General features: G+C 49.9%; 7 protein-coding genes across 7 annotated transcripts; 3 read left to right on the forward strand and 4 right to left on the reverse strand.

Annotated features, from left to right (window-relative positions):
• Window positions 1-139: 139 nt before the first annotated feature.
• N7506_007767 (fungal specific transcription factor domain-containing protein) lies at window positions 140-2328 on the forward strand (the record flags this gene model as incomplete). The annotated part of the gene is made up of 6 exons (XM_056957060.1): window positions 140-187; window positions 238-792; window positions 843-1006; window positions 1070-1246; window positions 1300-1632; window positions 1749-2328. 6 exons carry the CDS (start codon window positions 140-142, stop codon window positions 2326-2328), a joined length of 1857 nt encoding a protein of 618 aa, XP_056811394.1.
• Window positions 2329-2811: 483 nt separating this feature from the next.
• Window positions 2812-3813, forward strand: N7506_007768 (uncharacterized protein; the record flags this gene model as incomplete). Its single annotated transcript, XM_056957061.1, has 3 exons — window positions 2812-2831; window positions 2882-3192; window positions 3239-3813. The coding sequence occupies 3 exons, from the start codon at window positions 2812-2814 to the stop codon at window positions 3811-3813; spliced, it is 906 nt and encodes a 301-aa protein (XP_056811395.1).
• Window positions 3814-3985: 172 nt separating this feature from the next.
• Window positions 3986-4498, reverse strand: N7506_007769 (GNAT family N-acetyltransferase; the record flags this gene model as incomplete). The annotated part of the gene is made up of 1 exon (XM_056957062.1): window positions 3986-4498. The coding sequence occupies one exon, from the start codon at window positions 4496-4498 to the stop codon at window positions 3986-3988; it is 513 nt and encodes a 170-aa protein (XP_056811396.1).
• A 455-nt stretch (window positions 4499-4953) lies between these two features.
• N7506_007770 (putative GARP complex subunit Vps53) lies at window positions 4954-7649 on the reverse strand (the record flags this gene model as incomplete). Its single annotated transcript, XM_056957063.1, has 3 exons — window positions 4954-5703; window positions 5753-7548; window positions 7607-7649. The coding sequence occupies 3 exons, from the start codon at window positions 7647-7649 to the stop codon at window positions 4954-4956; spliced, it is 2589 nt and encodes an 862-aa protein (XP_056811397.1).
• A 695-nt stretch (window positions 7650-8344) lies between these two features.
• N7506_007771 (uncharacterized protein) lies at window positions 8345-10626 on the reverse strand (the record flags this gene model as incomplete). Its single annotated transcript, XM_056957064.1, has 3 exons — window positions 8345-8389; window positions 8446-9972; window positions 10162-10626. 3 exons carry the CDS (start codon window positions 10624-10626, stop codon window positions 8345-8347), a joined length of 2037 nt encoding a protein of 678 aa, XP_056811398.1.
• Window positions 10627-11424: 798 nt separating this feature from the next.
• On the forward strand, window positions 11425-12874 carry N7506_007772 (retrograde cargo receptor ERV46; the record flags this gene model as incomplete). The annotated part of the gene is made up of 3 exons (XM_056957065.1): window positions 11425-11617; window positions 11696-11876; window positions 11932-12874. The coding sequence occupies 3 exons, from the start codon at window positions 11425-11427 to the stop codon at window positions 12872-12874; spliced, it is 1317 nt and encodes a 438-aa protein (XP_056811399.1).
• A 409-nt stretch (window positions 12875-13283) lies between these two features.
• N7506_007773 (Major facilitator superfamily domain general substrate transporter) lies at window positions 13284-14927 on the reverse strand (the record flags this gene model as incomplete). The annotated part of the gene is made up of 1 exon (XM_056957066.1): window positions 13284-14927. The coding sequence occupies one exon, from the start codon at window positions 14925-14927 to the stop codon at window positions 13284-13286; it is 1644 nt and encodes a 547-aa protein (XP_056811400.1).
• Between the last annotated feature and the right edge of the window lie 1079 nt (window positions 14928-16006).

Here is a 16006-nt window from a genome sequence, read left to right on the forward strand (position 1 = left end):
GGTATGCTGTCATAATTCGTCACCCGAAATCCCAAAGCCTGTATTCACATACAAATTATCATGTACAACTTTGGGACTGTTATATTCTTTTGATCGATTTCCCACGATCTTCCACTTGCTGCTTTCAATTCTCCTCGTAATGTCAAACGCAAAAATATCAGACACTGGGAAATCCAGCAAGCGAAAGGTAGATTGGTCATTCGAAGCCGCAATGGAACCTAACTAACAAGGCCTCAGAGCAACAATTCGCCAATAGATGAAAGCACCCTGAGACGCATATCTGACGCCCCAGAGGAGCCTGGGCCGGATTCAAGAGACCAATCAGGCTACTATCGCCGCCTTCTTCAGGATGTTTTCGAGGTGATGCGATCGGTTGAAGACCATCAGCAAGAACTACTCCAAATGATCAAAGGTCATGCTCCATTCCACCAGATCAGAAATTATCTAGACCAAGTGTTGCCAGATAAACATGTGACCAAGACAGAAGAAGCTTCTAAGAAGGCGAAAGTCGATGATATCTCCGAAAATGACACAATGCAACCTCGACCACACGCGATGGATATCAGCTACCTGTGTGACAATGCCCCATACAAGGTCCCTGCAAAGCCATGGACGAATGTTACCGACGACGACGATCTTGTCTCACATTTAGTGTCCTTGTACATGACGTGGGACTATCCGTTCTATGCATTCTTCGATCGCAAGACGTTTTTGGAGAATATGGCGAAGGGGAATCTGAACTCCGACTTTTGCAGTCCATTTCTTGTCAACGCACTGCTAGCAAATGCATGCGTAAGTTTGCTGTGGGTCTTCATCGTCTCAGCATGCTAAATATCACATAGGACTATTCTCAATACGCCGAGGTTTACACAATAGCAGGAGACACTAATACCAAAGGTGCTGCTTTCCTAGCCGAAACGGAAAGCTACATGAGAACACATTCTTTTGAACGGGGAGGTGGCACTCGGCTAGCTACCCTTCAAGCAACTCTACTACTATATGAAAGGTGAGCTATTACCTGTGATGAGCGCCGAAGCTGGACTCAACCGTTAATGCCGTGATAAACCAGATATTCTGTGCTGGGCAATGAAGACTTTGGCTACACCATGCTTCACCGTGCAATAGAGATGGCAGAAGAACTTGGGATTGTCAATTGCGACAAGCTGAACCTGAGAAGTTCCCAGTTGTCCGAAGACATGATCAGGTCGATCCAACGCACTGCATGGGGTATATTTCAAATTGATACGTATGTATTGTCCAACTCTTTGATTGCAACTTCAAACTAACATCGTTGAACAGCATTGTGCATACTAATTTTCTCAAACCGAGTCGTGTGCACGAAGTCAGTGTGCATCGACTCCCTCGAGAAGAAAATGGCAAAGAGGATTGGGCCCCATATCCGATATCGAGCCAAACCCGGCCATCCTATATGAATCAATACTTTGACGAGGCATGCAGTTTGTCTTACATTGCTCGCGACATCTCAAGAAGCGTGCAAATAGCGGAGCAAAAAAATATCAACGTGAATGAGGTTAAGCAGGACGTGTATAATCGGCTTCGTGAATGGGAAGCTAAGCTGCCAGAGGTGTTCAACCTCAAAGACAACCCTGCGCCGCATATCTTACTCCTCAGGTCAGTTCTCCCAAGAACCTCGAATTTCGCGTGGTCACGACAAATATTAACAATCCTTTCCACAGAATGCGGTATCATGCCCTTATGATCAATCTATGCTGCGATAACTTTGGTAGCTACTCGTCATTCGCAACCATGGATAAACGAGTACCCATGAACCTGGATCCAGGGAAGGGCTATTCTGCTCTAGATGTGGCAATCTCGTCCGCAAGGCAGATCTCCATCGTAGTCCAGATGATGAGGAAGGAGTATGGAATGCGATACGTGCATCAATTTGCCATGTACGCAGTGAACGTTGCTATATACACCTTGCTGGAGCAGCCCTCTTTCGACATTCTTGATCCCGACTTTTTACACCTCACAGGCGCATTTGCTGCCATTTCAAGTCGATCTCAGGTGGGAAAGAGCCTGTATCACTTCTTCAAATTGTCTGTTCGGTCTCGAGACTCGGGTCATCGACTAAACACCCTCGATGAAATTCCTTCTGAACTCAAGGAGATATTCGCTCAAGTTCGCCAAGTCAATGAACCGACGAAGTCAGGAAATGACACAAAGTCTCCCCACACATTGGAAAATAATACACAATCCATGCCATCTCCAGGGCTGAAGGATATGATCGGGGAGTATGAGAAACTCAGCGTGGGCAAAGAAGAGAGACCATTTGATCATCGGGAGAGTGCCAATTTTGATTTCTGATGCTTTATACCATACACAATTTACGTTAAAGCTTGTTAAATACTATCAAAGCCTGTTTAGTAATATTCACTGCTACAGATATTACATGATCTCTCTCGTCATATGCTTCTTGCTTGTTTGCTTGTTTGCTTCCTTGCTGTTTGCTTGCTATTACCATATGCTTCCGCCTGTTTCCTCACTTCTTGTTTGCCTGTTGGCTTCTCTTGCTATTTATGCTCGCTTGGTTCCATAGCTCTTCTTGGTTCTTCTCCTTCCTTCCCCATCATTAGTTGCTTTGTTGAGTTGGACATTCTGTCTTGCTGAAGTTTTGCTTCCCTCACAGACATCAAACCCCTCACTACATACCCCTCTACTTGCTCCCTTGGAAATTTCTCAGGTCCAGCCCTGGAGTGTGGCATACAAGAAAGGGTCTACACAGTTATTCATTTCTTCTATTCACAATTTTCGCTTTGTTTTTGCCTCCACTAATACTTTGTCTTTGCAATGGAGGGTCCCTTTGGAAGGTAGGCGGCTCTTCGAGACATTCGTCATGATTTGGATTTGACGTGCTCAGATGTCTTTCATCACCTTTGTTCACTTTCCAAGTTGGGCCCGACAAGAAGGAAATAACAGTGCATTCCTCCGCATTGGCAGATCTCTCCCAAAGCCTGAATACGCTCATCAATGGGGAAATGCTTGAGGCAAAAAGTAGACGTGCTGACTGGTCAGATGTCGACGTGGACACGTTCACTCGGTTGTGTGAATTTGCCTACCTTCGAGACTATACACCGCCATCATGTCGCCTGATTGATGGATGCTCTCCCATCATGGAAACGTCGAAACCCATGGTAAAACACAAAAAGAGAAAGAAAGGTTACAAATTCTGTGAGATACCTCATTTTGGATGAGACTGTAGCTGAGCCCGAACCAGTAGCTGAGCCCGAGCCCGCGCCCGCTCCGGAAGTCGACCTCTCTGCCGAAGAAGCTCCTCAGCCTGGCAGTGTTGAACTGCCATACAAGGAGAGAAGTGTATGGACCCAGCATTTGCATGATATTTTCCAGGAAAATATTCGCATTCCTGCTTCTCATAAAACCTCGAACTCAACCCAAAAGTTTGCACCACCCATAAGTACCGGGCCTTGGGAAGACTTCAGCCTTGTCTTTGTTGAGCAAGTTCAACTTTATGTGTTGGCTGATAAGTACGGAATAGAAGATCTGCGCTATCTCGTTCTTTCCAAACTACATCAGACGCTGAGGAGCTTCAAACTTTATGATGATGCAGGAGTGGCAGGGATTTTTGAATTTGTTCGATTCGTCTACTCAAACACTCCACCGGACCATGGCAACATTTGCGATCCGTTGAGGACCTTGGTGGCACTTTATGTTGCTTCTGTTCTTGGACAGATTGGCGAGCACGAAGCTTTCAAGGAGCTATTGGAAGAAGGAGGTGCTTTTGTCGCGGATTTCTGGAGGATAGTCTGGAGTGAGAATGACACACCTACGTAGACTGTGAAGCCTGTTGTAGCTACTATGCAATGGGCCTCTCATACTTTAAAGAAATTGCCAAGATTTGAACAAAATTGAAAAGTACATTGATCAAAGCTCTGTATCGGACAGCTTTTCAATCATTTTGTGAATCTTTCCCTCCGCTTGTCATAGATCCAACCTGACATGTCCATCAAAGCGTTAATTCCCAGCACTCCCCAATAAGTTTGACACCAAAGACCTCATTCTCGTCAGAGCTCACCAGTTGAAAGCCCTCTTTGGCGTACAGCCGACGAGCAGGAAGAAGAACACTCTGCGTCCAGAGACGAACCCTAGCGTATCCACATTCCCGGGCAAAACGCGTACACTGTTGTACTAAAGCCTGCCCGAGCCCTAGTCCCCGTGCAGTAGGTTCAACAAGAAACATCCGTAGCTTGGCTGTATCGACCTCCTCTCTGTCTTTGACCAGGATTATACAGCCTAGGAATTCATCGTTGCGCTCGGCGATCCAGCATCGGTCTGTGGAGGGGTCGTAGTTTGCAAGGAAATCGGCACCAACTTGGGCTGCTAGGCCTTCCATTTTCAGACCCCAGTCATGTTCTTTGTCGTAGTAGGTTGCGTGGCGGTGGATGATCCAGCCAATATCGCCTGGGCGGTGGGTACGGAGGGTGTATCCTTGGGATGGCGAAGGTAGGTTCGGAGCCATTTTGTGCTGGCTGAGTAACAGTGAAATGGATGCTAGATATCAGTCATTGGAATTTAACTTCTTAAATAGAAGTCTGCCTTGAGAAAAATCTTTTGATAGAGCCATGTCGTCGAAAGGGCGCAAACCCAAAGAGATTATTGATTGCCAAGAAATTGACTCATTGTGATGTGTGAATTTGGTTCGAAGTATGTGCAGATCAATGGAAGCCCAATCGAAGAGAAGAAGATGATACAGCATTTGGCCCAAAATGGTATACAGCTGCGAAAAAAATGATGCATGACGACTTGCCTCGAGCAAGACACTTCTTGAAGATATCTACAAAACATGTAACAGAGCTCGATCAACCCAGCACAAACAAAGAAGAGACAGCTGGTATGTATGCCCGGTTCAATGTCTGAGTCAAGGTATAATTAAAGTGGAAAGTGGAAACCGACGAAAAGCATGCAGACTGGAGACTAAGCTCCATCCTCAGTGCTCCGCCCAAACCGGCCCCCAAAGCCACCCAGGTCGCGGCGGAAGAATTTACCTATGTTCTTCAAGTTTTCATTGAGGTTTCCTGTGGCACTTTCGGACGGTGTGTGAGCGTGGTTTGGTTGGAAGGTGGAACCCATGGGGCCAGGGGACGATGCGCCAGACGGGCTAGTCATGCCCGATATGGACGAGACCCCAGTGGCGCCAGCCACACCGGAACCTAAGTTACTCAAACTCGGGTTTCCGAAGCGGTCAACCCCATCTTTAGCAGCAGACATGATGGCCGATCCGAGCATGGAGGCGTCAAATCGGGAGGGCATGGATGCGGCGGCGCTGCCGAGACCTAGGCCCTGTGATACCGAGCCAGTGCCGGTGGTGGTGGCTGCTGGTCCCTGGAGAGCGGCAAGAATCGGATTGCTTTGCTGTAAGCTGGATGCATAGCGATCTGATGCACGGTGAAGCTGGAACAGCTCAACAAGGTGGTTCTGTTCCTGGCGGTTGCGGATGCCCTTAAGATCGAGAATTTTGCGGAAGTTGGTGTTGTTGCTGTCACCAATATGAATGAGATACGCTTGAACAAGAGCCTCCGGGGGTGATGGGCGGACTTGGAGGGTTTTAAGGAGAGTCTCGATTTTGGAGAAGCTCATGTTAACCCGTTTAACGAACCCGGCGGGAGCGGGAGCAGGGAGCAGGGATGAAAGGCCACTCTTCAGGGTGTAGGAGTCGAGAAGCATCTGAAAGGAGGTTAGATACGAAAAGTACTCGGTCAATGGGATATCTTACCTGTTCAGCTCCAGTCTCCGGAACCGGCCTGCATTGGAAGACATTGCCAATGAACTGACTTGAAATGAGCTCTACCAGATGATCACTGAAAGCACGCGCATATTGCTGCTTGTGCAACAGCTGCAGTATCTCGGCCGCTTTATCCTTCGTCCGAGAAAGCATTTCGCCCACGTAAGAGCTTTGATCACTGACCGCCTCAATCTTAGCCCAAGGGGTATTGCGCATTTCGCGCCATGAGGGCTCAAGATCAACTTCGACTTGTCGTACAAGACCTCGAACGGCAGCAGATGCAATGCCCATAAAAGAGTCTGCTTGGCTTTGCAGATCTACAGACTGCTTTAAGTTCTCGTCTAGCCTTCCCCTGATTTTTTCTTCCAATTGATTGCATGTTGTATAGCAATAGTCGGCAGTATTGAGAACCGAGACCAGCTCTTCAATAGTGGGTACTCTGGATGGTGTGTGCCCAGTGGGACGTTCACTGATATAGTTGAGGAGAATTTGCTGGGCATACTGGTCGAGATACTTTGCAAACACCTTGGCCAGTTCTGCCAGACTGACTCCAGTGGAAAGCTTGGCGCACTGTTGCAAAGAATGGCGGTAGAAGGTGAAAAGCTCGGTAGACGACGAAATCACAATATGCGAATTGAATTCTTCATCCGGCACTTTCAGTGGTTGTTGTCGATACTTGGGAAGCAGTGCTGCAAGCTGTTTATCTTGAGCCTCAACCCAAACGCTGAGATACGGCTCGAAGGCCTCTGAAATCGACTGGTTGAACACGGGCGGCTCGGTCGAAGCAAATGTGTCGGTAGACGCACGCGAAGCAGGAGAGAAGCGGCGCTCAAGCGAATGCTCAAATTCAAGCGTCTCTTGCAAGCACGAAAGGAGCAAGTTGACATCGAGTGTCTGTCCGCTGCGGACAGACCGAGACAAGATGCCCTTGAAATCATCACGTGTGCCCTCGCAGAAGACATTGGCCAGAATTTCATTCACCTTCCACGAGGCCGGGAAGATAGCCGCATTCTCTTCGTCGTAGATTTTCAATATGCGCCGGAACCAGGAATAGCGGCGAGAGATGTTGTCTAAGGATCCGGCCTCCTCATTGTTCCGGAACACTTGCCTGTATTCCCGGAGTTGTGTGTTGCAGTACCAAGTCACCAGTCGAGACCGTGCATGTTCACCCAGCGCATCAGCGACGAGACAAGCCTCTGCAAGCATTGCGCGCTTCGAGCCCACTTCACCCTTGGCGAAAGCTATCTCAAAGTCCTCGCATACCTGCTCTTGAAGATCTCGCTGTATATCCGCCACGTTTCGACTGAGCATCGCAATCTGATCAATCGATCGGTACGACTTGAAATGGGCCATGAGCTGAATGACAGCCTGGAGCAGCTGCGCACAATCTCCATATTGCCGCGTCCGACTCAGAGCCTGTAATTGATCGTATGCTGTGGTCAGCATCTGTAGTCGTTTCAGCGCTGTCATGGAAAGCGTGAGGTTTTTCTTTGCATTGTCCAATTGCTTGATGTCGGCGGTCATATCGGTAATGGCTTGCTCCGTCTTCAACGCGCGTTCGCGCACATCGTCAATCTTTTTGAACAGCTCTGACAAGTCCGCCTTAGCTGCCTGGATTCTCTCCACGCTATCAGCATTGGAGGTGACCTGCTCCTCCACCAACATGCCGATGTCATCGTCGAGCTCATCTTCGCAATCGTGCAGGGCGTCGGAGACCTGGGAAACGGAGGACAGGGTGGATGGATGGGAGAAGACAGCATTCAGGTGCTCAATTGGATCGTAATCCACTGTAAACAATGACATGTTAGCATACGTAGCGGTGAGCAAGAGGTCAATGTTCCGCACCCGCATCCAAAGCATCGTGGCTTGGTTCCTCGGTTGGCGACATATGGCTGGTGGTCGTGGCAGTGATCGCGGTCATCCCATCAGCTCGCCAGAATCATCCTGCCCTTGGTCCCTACAAGCTTGATTGAGGTGAGGCCAATGTGTAGTGTGATGGGGAGGTGGAATAATGGGGGGAGATCGCGGCCCGCATGGCTCTAGCGCGCCAGCTTGGCATCTTACGCAACCCTAGCTAGCCATAGTAGACAGACAAGAGGAGGTTCTTTCTAAATTTACATTGACACTGAGCAAAATTGTAATCTTCATTGTCATCTCATAGGATAATGATCTCAAGGTTGCGGTCTATAATCTCCAGGCGCCTGAGTGAAGAACTGTGGATCTATGTATGGGGACTGCTATCTACTCCGTAGTGTATTCCCCTCGAGGGCACAAAAGGGACGAATTATGAAGTTACTGTGGAAAAAGTCATGAATATTCATATGAAGATTGTAGCTATTGATTTTGGTATTTTCAAAAAGAAGTTTCTGGCCCGTGGGCTCATGTTCAGAGTACAACCTGCTAACAAACCAGAGTGCCGTTCGCCCAAGCCATGCAAAGAAAAAAAAAAGATATTGAATCACATCGGATCATCACACTTCCACGTAACCAGTTTCAGGCAGAAAGATATGGTCAAGTGCTGAAGCTGAGACCGAAACGGAGTGGAAGTTTTCAGTAAAATGTCGTAGTTCACAGCCATAATGCTCAAGGGGGAGAGACGAAGGCGGTTGGGGGCAAAGTGCCAGAAGCCTAGGTGTGAATGCGTTAGTATCACTCATTGGAATGTTCTCGGAATTTGTGCTTACCTTGAGTTGCTCGAAGTTTTTCCATGCAGCTTCAGCATCCCAAGAGTTGCCCGAAAGAGCCATTTCAGAGTATTGAATAGTCATGCCAGATTTGGCACTCATCTGTGCAACCATTTGCTCCTGTTGGAGCTGAGTGTCGGATTTTCCAGGCTGAGGTAAGCCATATCCATCGGGAGCACCAGGAGCAGCTGCAGGAGCCGCGGCGGAGGGGGCACCAGGAGCAGGGGCTGCAGCCTGCGGAAGTGCCACGGAGTCAGGAATCCATGCCTCGTGTCCTCCATAGGCACGCAGACAGAAAGTGTCGTTGATGATTCGAATGCCACCAGGAGTATTTCCAGGTCCGAGGATGAAAGTGCGGTCAAAGCTGCGAATTTCGATTTTGCCGCCAACGCTCTCCTCTAGCTGACCGTGCACAGTGAGTGAGAGACCGCCAACGCCGTAGGGACTCTGCCCAGTGGGGTCGGGAAGACCGGGAATTGGGTAACACTCGAAGAGCCACTGGTCCGCCTTGGCAGCCATGTCGGGGTGGCGAGTGGGTGGGAGAGAAGTGAAAGCCTCGCGGATGGCTTCAACTCCTTGGAAGGAGCGTGACATGCGCGCAGGCAGGTGGCTGATCTTATCGAGGTTTCGGCTCTTCTTGATGTATTCACCCCAACCTGCGGTTTCGGTGGCCATGGATCGTGGCGCCGAGGTGTTGACATTGAGGGAAAAGACCGATTCGTTGTCATAGACATTGGAAACAAGGGAGTTGCGATCATTATCGTAGCCCGGGAAAAAGGCCCGGACGAAGTTCTCGCCAATTTGGGCTTCGTCGTTGAAGTGAGGTGGCTGGACGGGAATCGGGGTCTTCTTCTGCAGCGCAACCTCCTCTGGGGTGCGCACCTGAACGTTGTTCAAAACTTGCAATTTAGGATACCACTTGAGCATGGTGTCCTTGAAGTTTGGAAGAGTACAAAAAGGGTTTCCAGTCATGTCCAAGAGGACAAGGTTGCGGAACTTCCACCGCCATCCAATCATGGACTGCGCATCTTTGAAACTGTTGTTGGAGAGGTCCAGGTTTTTGATGTCCGGGACAGTTTGGGCGAGGGTAGTCACGACGTTGATGTTGGGGAGATTGTTGCTCGCCAGACTGGCACTATCAACTGCCTCACGTCGGGCTGCAGAACTGTCGTAGCGCATCTCCCAAACTTTCATAAGAGCGGGGAAGAACTTTGACTCGGTGGAGGTGGTATTGAAGATACCCATTGCCTGCAGATCGGGGTCGTTTCCCAGATCCGACATGTCAAGCAGCTTGTTGGCAGCGTAGTATCGTTTGTCGAGGATGGCTTGCATCTTGGTTTTGGTGTCGGCGGTGGAGCCAGGAGTTGCGTCTTCTGGTGCTAGCTCATTTGCAAGCGCGTCGTCGGCATTGTACAGCGTGACGGTAATGTTGACACCGGCAAAAACGTTTCCGTTGAGTCGAAGCATCCTCTCGGCCTGATCGTGAGGAAGATATACGACCATGTTATCGTCGCTTTTCTTCTCGTGCTAATTTGGAAGTTAGCAAGGTGTTGGGGGACCTTGAAAACCACAGCACCCGGACGAGGACTCCAGAAATGATCCAAAATGTGTCGTTCGTCGTTCGGAAGGAGGACCATGCTCGAGGACGAAGAGACACTAAAACGGAAGGTGTCGGAGTGCATATGTGGTGACCGTGATTGCGACTATGGAACTTACCTGAGTGATTCTGACGCGGGGTCCAGACTTGGTGATCGTGTTCATGCGGCGTTCAAGGAACCCAAGGAGAGCCTCACGGCCCTTGTCCTTGTGGTTCGATGTCTTGCTATCTTTCCATCCACGAATAGAGACCGCTTGCATTTTCTCCCTGGGCTGCTTGGTGTTGTTCCTCCTGCTTTGCCGGATGTTGGCCTGCGATTCGGTGCTGGCGATTGCGCGCTGGATCAGGTCGACATTCTGGTCGCGGGCGTGGGTTCGACCACCGCTACCCGCCGCTCTGCCACCTATTCCTGCGCCTGAGATGCGGCCACCCAAAGCGGAACGGCCAGCTTCGGTGCGATTCCTCCGGGCTCGAGAGCCACTGGCTTCCATGTCCATGTCTCCATCTCGGTCGGTGCGAGTAGGGCCCCGCTTACGGATGCCCCCGCGATCGGTACCGCCGCGGCGAGACTTCATGGTCTTCATGGTATGGCGGAAAAGACGCGGAAAGAAGGTGAGGTAGTGGAGGGGTTTGGAAGTGACGAGCAAGTGACGAGAGTCCGAAACTGCAGTTGCGGAGCGAGCAGTGCGCTATGCGCCTCAGAGCAGGCAGGAAGAAGTTCGCATGCAGAGGCAGTCGCAGAGCAAAGCGGTGGTTGGGACGAGTGAAAGACGAGGAAAGAGGTTGTGGAAAAGACTGAAAAGGAGGGAGAGCTTGCAGATTATGTAGTGGGTATGCAAGATAAATGAATAGAGACCAAAATAACCCAAGAACAATAGGATCGTGAATTGACAAAGTGAAACTAAAGAAAAAGTGACGATGGTCCACGTGACCCGGGCGAATCACTCTCTGCGCTGGGAGCTAGTCCTGATTGGGTGATGACTCACCATTAGCTTCCCAGCCGACCAATCAAAGCTTGTCGTCTGTCCTCACGGCGAAATCCCCATACATCGCAAGTATGCCGGGATGCTTCTGAATTGGCCAGCCTAATCCTGTCATGATTGTTGATTGTCTAGGCTGCAGGCTTCAGTTGACTCACTCGTATTGTTTTGTTCCAAAGGTAAGTGAGCCTGTCTGACTCGTTTTCTTTGTTCTCAATGGTCACTCGGTCTGTTTATTCAAATGGAGTCAATTCGAGCTTGCGCGTCCAATGAACACCTAGCTAATCTGCCATGTTTTCTTTGGTCGTACAGACATTTAGGACACACTTAGGACACATCTGTTGTTAACTACATTCATTTGGCCTCCGCGCTCTACCCTATGGTCATCAATTGACCGGCGAGATGTCCGCAAAGTCGCGATTCACAAGGCTCGACGCCTTCGCCAAAACCGTCGAAGATGCCCGCGTTCGCACAAAGTCCGGTGGCTTCATCACAATTGCCTCCTTGTTGATTGTCATGTGGCTCGTATGGGGAGAATGGGCCGAGTACCGACGAATCGTGGTGCTTCCCGAACTAGTCGTCGACAAGTCGCGAGGTATGAATATAGATTTGGACTGGGTCGGAGGGGGATGGCCTGTGTAGGATCACAGTTGCTAATAGACTCGATGCGCAGGTGAGAGGATGGAGATCCATTTGAACATGACATTCCCCCGACTGCCATGTGAGCTCTTGACCTTGGACGTCATGGATGTCTCCGGTGAACAGCAAGTCGGCGTCGCACACGGCGTGAACAAGGTCCGCCTGTCCCCGCACGCAGAAGGAGGCAAGGCCATTGAAGTTCAATCCTTGGACCTGTAAGTGTAACCCGCACCAATTTCCGCGAACACGGGTCTGATTTCCCCTCCACAGGCACTCCCCTTCAGATGCCGCTAAGCATCTTGCCCCGGACTACTGTGGTGGCTGCGGTGGCGCCCAGCCCCCAGCCAATGTGATCAAACCTGGTTGCTGTTCCACTTGCGACGAAGTGCGCGAAGCCTACGCCGAGAAGCAATGGGCCTTTGGCGACGGCGGCAACATCGAACAGTGTAAGCGTGAGGGATTCGCTGACAAGCTCAACGAGCAGCGTCGCGAAGGATGTCGGATCGAGGGTGTGCTCCGTGTGAACAAGGTGGTTGGAAACTTCCACATCGCGCCAGGCCGTAGCTTCACGACCGGAAACATGCATGTCCATGATCTGGACACCTACGTTGTGCGCGATGCGCCGCCAGCCGATAAACACACCATGTCTCACTACGTTCACGAGCTTCGCTTCGGTCCCCAGCTTCCTGCTGAGCTTGCGGACCGCTGGCAGTGGACTGACCACCACCACACTAACCCGCTTGACGATACCAAGCAAGAGACCGACGAGCCTGCGTACAACTTCATGTACTTTGTCAAGGTGGTTTCCACCTCATACCTGCCCTTGGGATGGGATCCCCTCTTCTCAGCCTCTATCCACAGCGCCTATGACAAGGCCCCCCTGGGCTCTCACGGACTTGGATACGGCTCCCAGGGCAGTATCGAGGCGCACCAGTACTCAGTGACTTCGCACAAGCGTCCTCTCATTGGCGGTAACGATGCTGCCGACGGCCACAAGGAGCGTGTGCACGCTGGTGGTGGTATTCCCGGTGTCTTCTTCAACTATGATATCTCTCCCATGAAGGTTGTAAACCGCGAGGCTCGCCCAAAGACTTTCACTGGCTTCCTCACCGGTGTTTGTGCAATCATTGGTGGTACTCTGACAGTTGCTGCCGCTCTGGACCGCGGTCTGTATGAGGGCGCTATGCGTGTCAAGAAGATACACTCGAACTAAGTGCTATGCATTGAGAGAACGATCTAGCATTGTGCCTGGAGGGCTGGTGTTGTTGTAAGGAAGTCCCCTTGTCGTTGTTGGGGCATTTTGGATACGAAGGAAGCTGGCACTTGTGGCGTTTTTGGGATACCTTATACATGGTTTGCGATTGTTGTTCCGGATTAGGATGTACCTATTCATCTCTCCATAGCGTTGAATCTTTTACGGATTATATCTGTGGTTGCCAAGGCTGTTACCTCGCAGTCGGTCAAAATCCAGTCGGCGTAGGTTGACTGCACTAGTCTTACGGTGCTAAAGCTCAGGCATAAGTATACTACACGTTTTTATCGAAGTTGATACTTGATTGATTAGACCGTAGAAAACCTCGAGGCAGCGACATTGTACCAGTATTCTGGGAAAAGAGTTAGGGCTAAGCACCAACGGAAGCCCTCGCCTGACTGGCCCTTCGAGACTCAGTATGTCTATCACGATCAGCAGCCAACTGCTGGGCAAATTTACTCTTCGCTCTGATAGCTGGACCCTTCCAATAGAACACATAAATCGGAATCAGAACCAAAAAGCCAACGCAGCCAAGAAGTGTACTCGCCCATTGCAAGTGATACTTTGATCCCATATTCTGGTACATGGGAGTCGAATACATCGTCGCGATACCGGCGAGGAAATCTCGAGCAAATCCATTGCCGCCTGTTGCAGATGCAGAATACGGACCATATGCTGCTACCATGTAGTCGATCGTTGCCATGTAGATGGCATAATTCGCCATTGCGATCATACAGGCGAAGATACAAGGTGCAATCCAAGGGATCGGAGGACCCATTGATGTCCATGCGAAGCCGAGGAGACCAATTGGTTCTAACGGAGCGATGAAGAGGAGAAGGAGAAGACGACGCTCCGCAAGTCGACTTGCTGCGCCAGACTTGCGACGCGTTTGAATCTGTCGATAGATATCCGGTAAGAAGATAAAGTAGGCGAGGACGTAGCCTATGAGAATCGAACCAAAGGTCAATCCCACAGCGAGGGTACTGAAAGACCACTGTTCAAAGACTAGCGAGAAAGACTCCGTGAAGACGAAGATAAGAGCGTCCGAGAAACCAGACAGAAGAGATAGGAAGAGAACGATAGGTTCACGAATGAACATCTCAAACGGACGGATCCAGATTCGGAGCACATCATGGACATCCAAACGAGGCGTCTTCAACTCATTCGGACCCCAGATATCCTCCCCTTCCTTCCGACGCCGCTTAGCTTCCCGATCAATAAGGATCGTCGCGCGGGTCTCAGGCACGATGACAAAGTGAATCGCCTGCGTGATAGCACCGACTATCAACTGCATCCAAAACACCCAGTGCCAATTCAGCCATTGACCAATCATACCACCAAAGAAAGGCCCAACCGTCGATCCGCCCACCGAAGAAAGCACAACATATGCAACCGCATACCCTTGATCATCAGCTTCCCACATATCGGCCGTCATACCAAGAGTAACAGAGCCACCCGCCGAGCTGAGTCCGCCCAAGACACGACAAACGACAATTGTGCCGAAGTTCGGCGCGACTGCGCACGGTATCTGCCATATATTCACTAGGAATAGCGAAAGCTGCATGATGGGCCAGCGGCCGAACTCTTCGCTCCAGGGTGCCCAGAGCTCGCAGCCAAATGCGTAGGCTACGAGAAAAACACACTGGCCGACTCGTGCGGCTTGCTCGCTTATATGGAATTCTTCGACGAGGCCTGGGACGGCGTTGGAATAGACGCCTGTGTTGAAGTTCATGGACATTTGGACTAGGAAGATGACGGTGAGAATGGTCCATTTCTTCCATGTTGGGAAGCAGAAGCCGAGTTTATCGTAGCAGTCGTCTTCTGTGAGTTCGGGCTTGCCGCTGGTATGAAGCTTGGGTTTGTCTTCATGGCTGACTTCTGAATCGGAGGCGTGTTCGGCGTGGGTATCGGCACCTCGTTCGGTCTTGGTCTTGTCTTTTTGTATTCGAGTTGCATCTTGGGGTATTGGAAGTTCGGATTTCTCGGAGGAGGAGGGGGTGGGAAGAGAAGGCATCTTCGGGGGCTTATTAGGGCTAATGTATAGATGGGAGGTTTCAAGGGTCCATGAAGAAGTGTATGCTGTATGCTGTATGGGTTTAAAATAATAGCCCAGAAAATAAAACACGACAGGAACAGGCCGTGGTTTTGGAAGATTGCAATACAAGAATCATTTATAAACAGGCGAACAGTCCGCTACAATTGGTAACCCGTTCGATATCAAAACCCATTGATCTCTAGGAACCCTGGAAGTTACATCAGTTGATATACGACTAGCCAATGATTGATGAAAGCGATGACGGAAAAGGCAAACATCAAATGAAGATAGTGAATACTTCTATATGATAGGCCACTCTACAACAAAACCTGTTCTTCCCGACGAGGGTCTCCTCAACCCGACTACGTCATCGACGTCAAAGGCCCCGGGGATTGCCTCTCCGTTGATTTTTCTCCACCAAAACACAACTGCCTATGAGGGGATGGAGATCGGACCGGGGTTAGGTGGATGCTGTCATAGAATGACCGATGGTGGGGTTGTGTAAGCCGTAGATATGAATCCACTGCAGTGGCGGCTATCACTTCCGATGCGATATACATCGACATCGGGTTATGCCCAGGTGGTCAAATGCCAAGTTATGCACGTAGAAAGCATACCTAGATAACACAATGGTATGATCCAACGCGCTTCCAAATTTCGATTACATAGTAACTCCATGCAATTATCTAAGACAGTCTATAATGAGATCATAATCTCCTGATCAAACTTGGAAAATAAAGCTTGTGGAACATCAGTATCGCCTGAATTGGTGTCAATCTAAAACTATCCATAAAGGTGCATACATATATGCATGGTTGATCTACATGCATAACACATGATGAAAGATGGTATCAAAAAAGAATGAGATGAAATAGGAGGAATGAAAAGACCCTCGATGTAATGATAGGTGAGCGAGCAAGCGGAATTGAAGGAAAACCCCCATCACGCCAATCAGAAACTCCGGTTGGATGCGTGATGCAAAAAGCGAGAAAAGAAAGAACAAGGAGTGGTATTCAAGAGAGGAAAGAAGATAGAAAGTTGTGCAAGTGAAGCCAGCA

The sequence above is a fragment of the Penicillium brevicompactum genome (assembly GCF_028827555.1).
Source record: "Penicillium brevicompactum strain IBT 35665 chromosome Unknown utg000005l_segment0_segment0, whole genome shotgun sequence".
NCBI lineage: Eukaryota > Fungi > Ascomycota > Eurotiomycetes > Eurotiales > Aspergillaceae > Penicillium > Penicillium brevicompactum.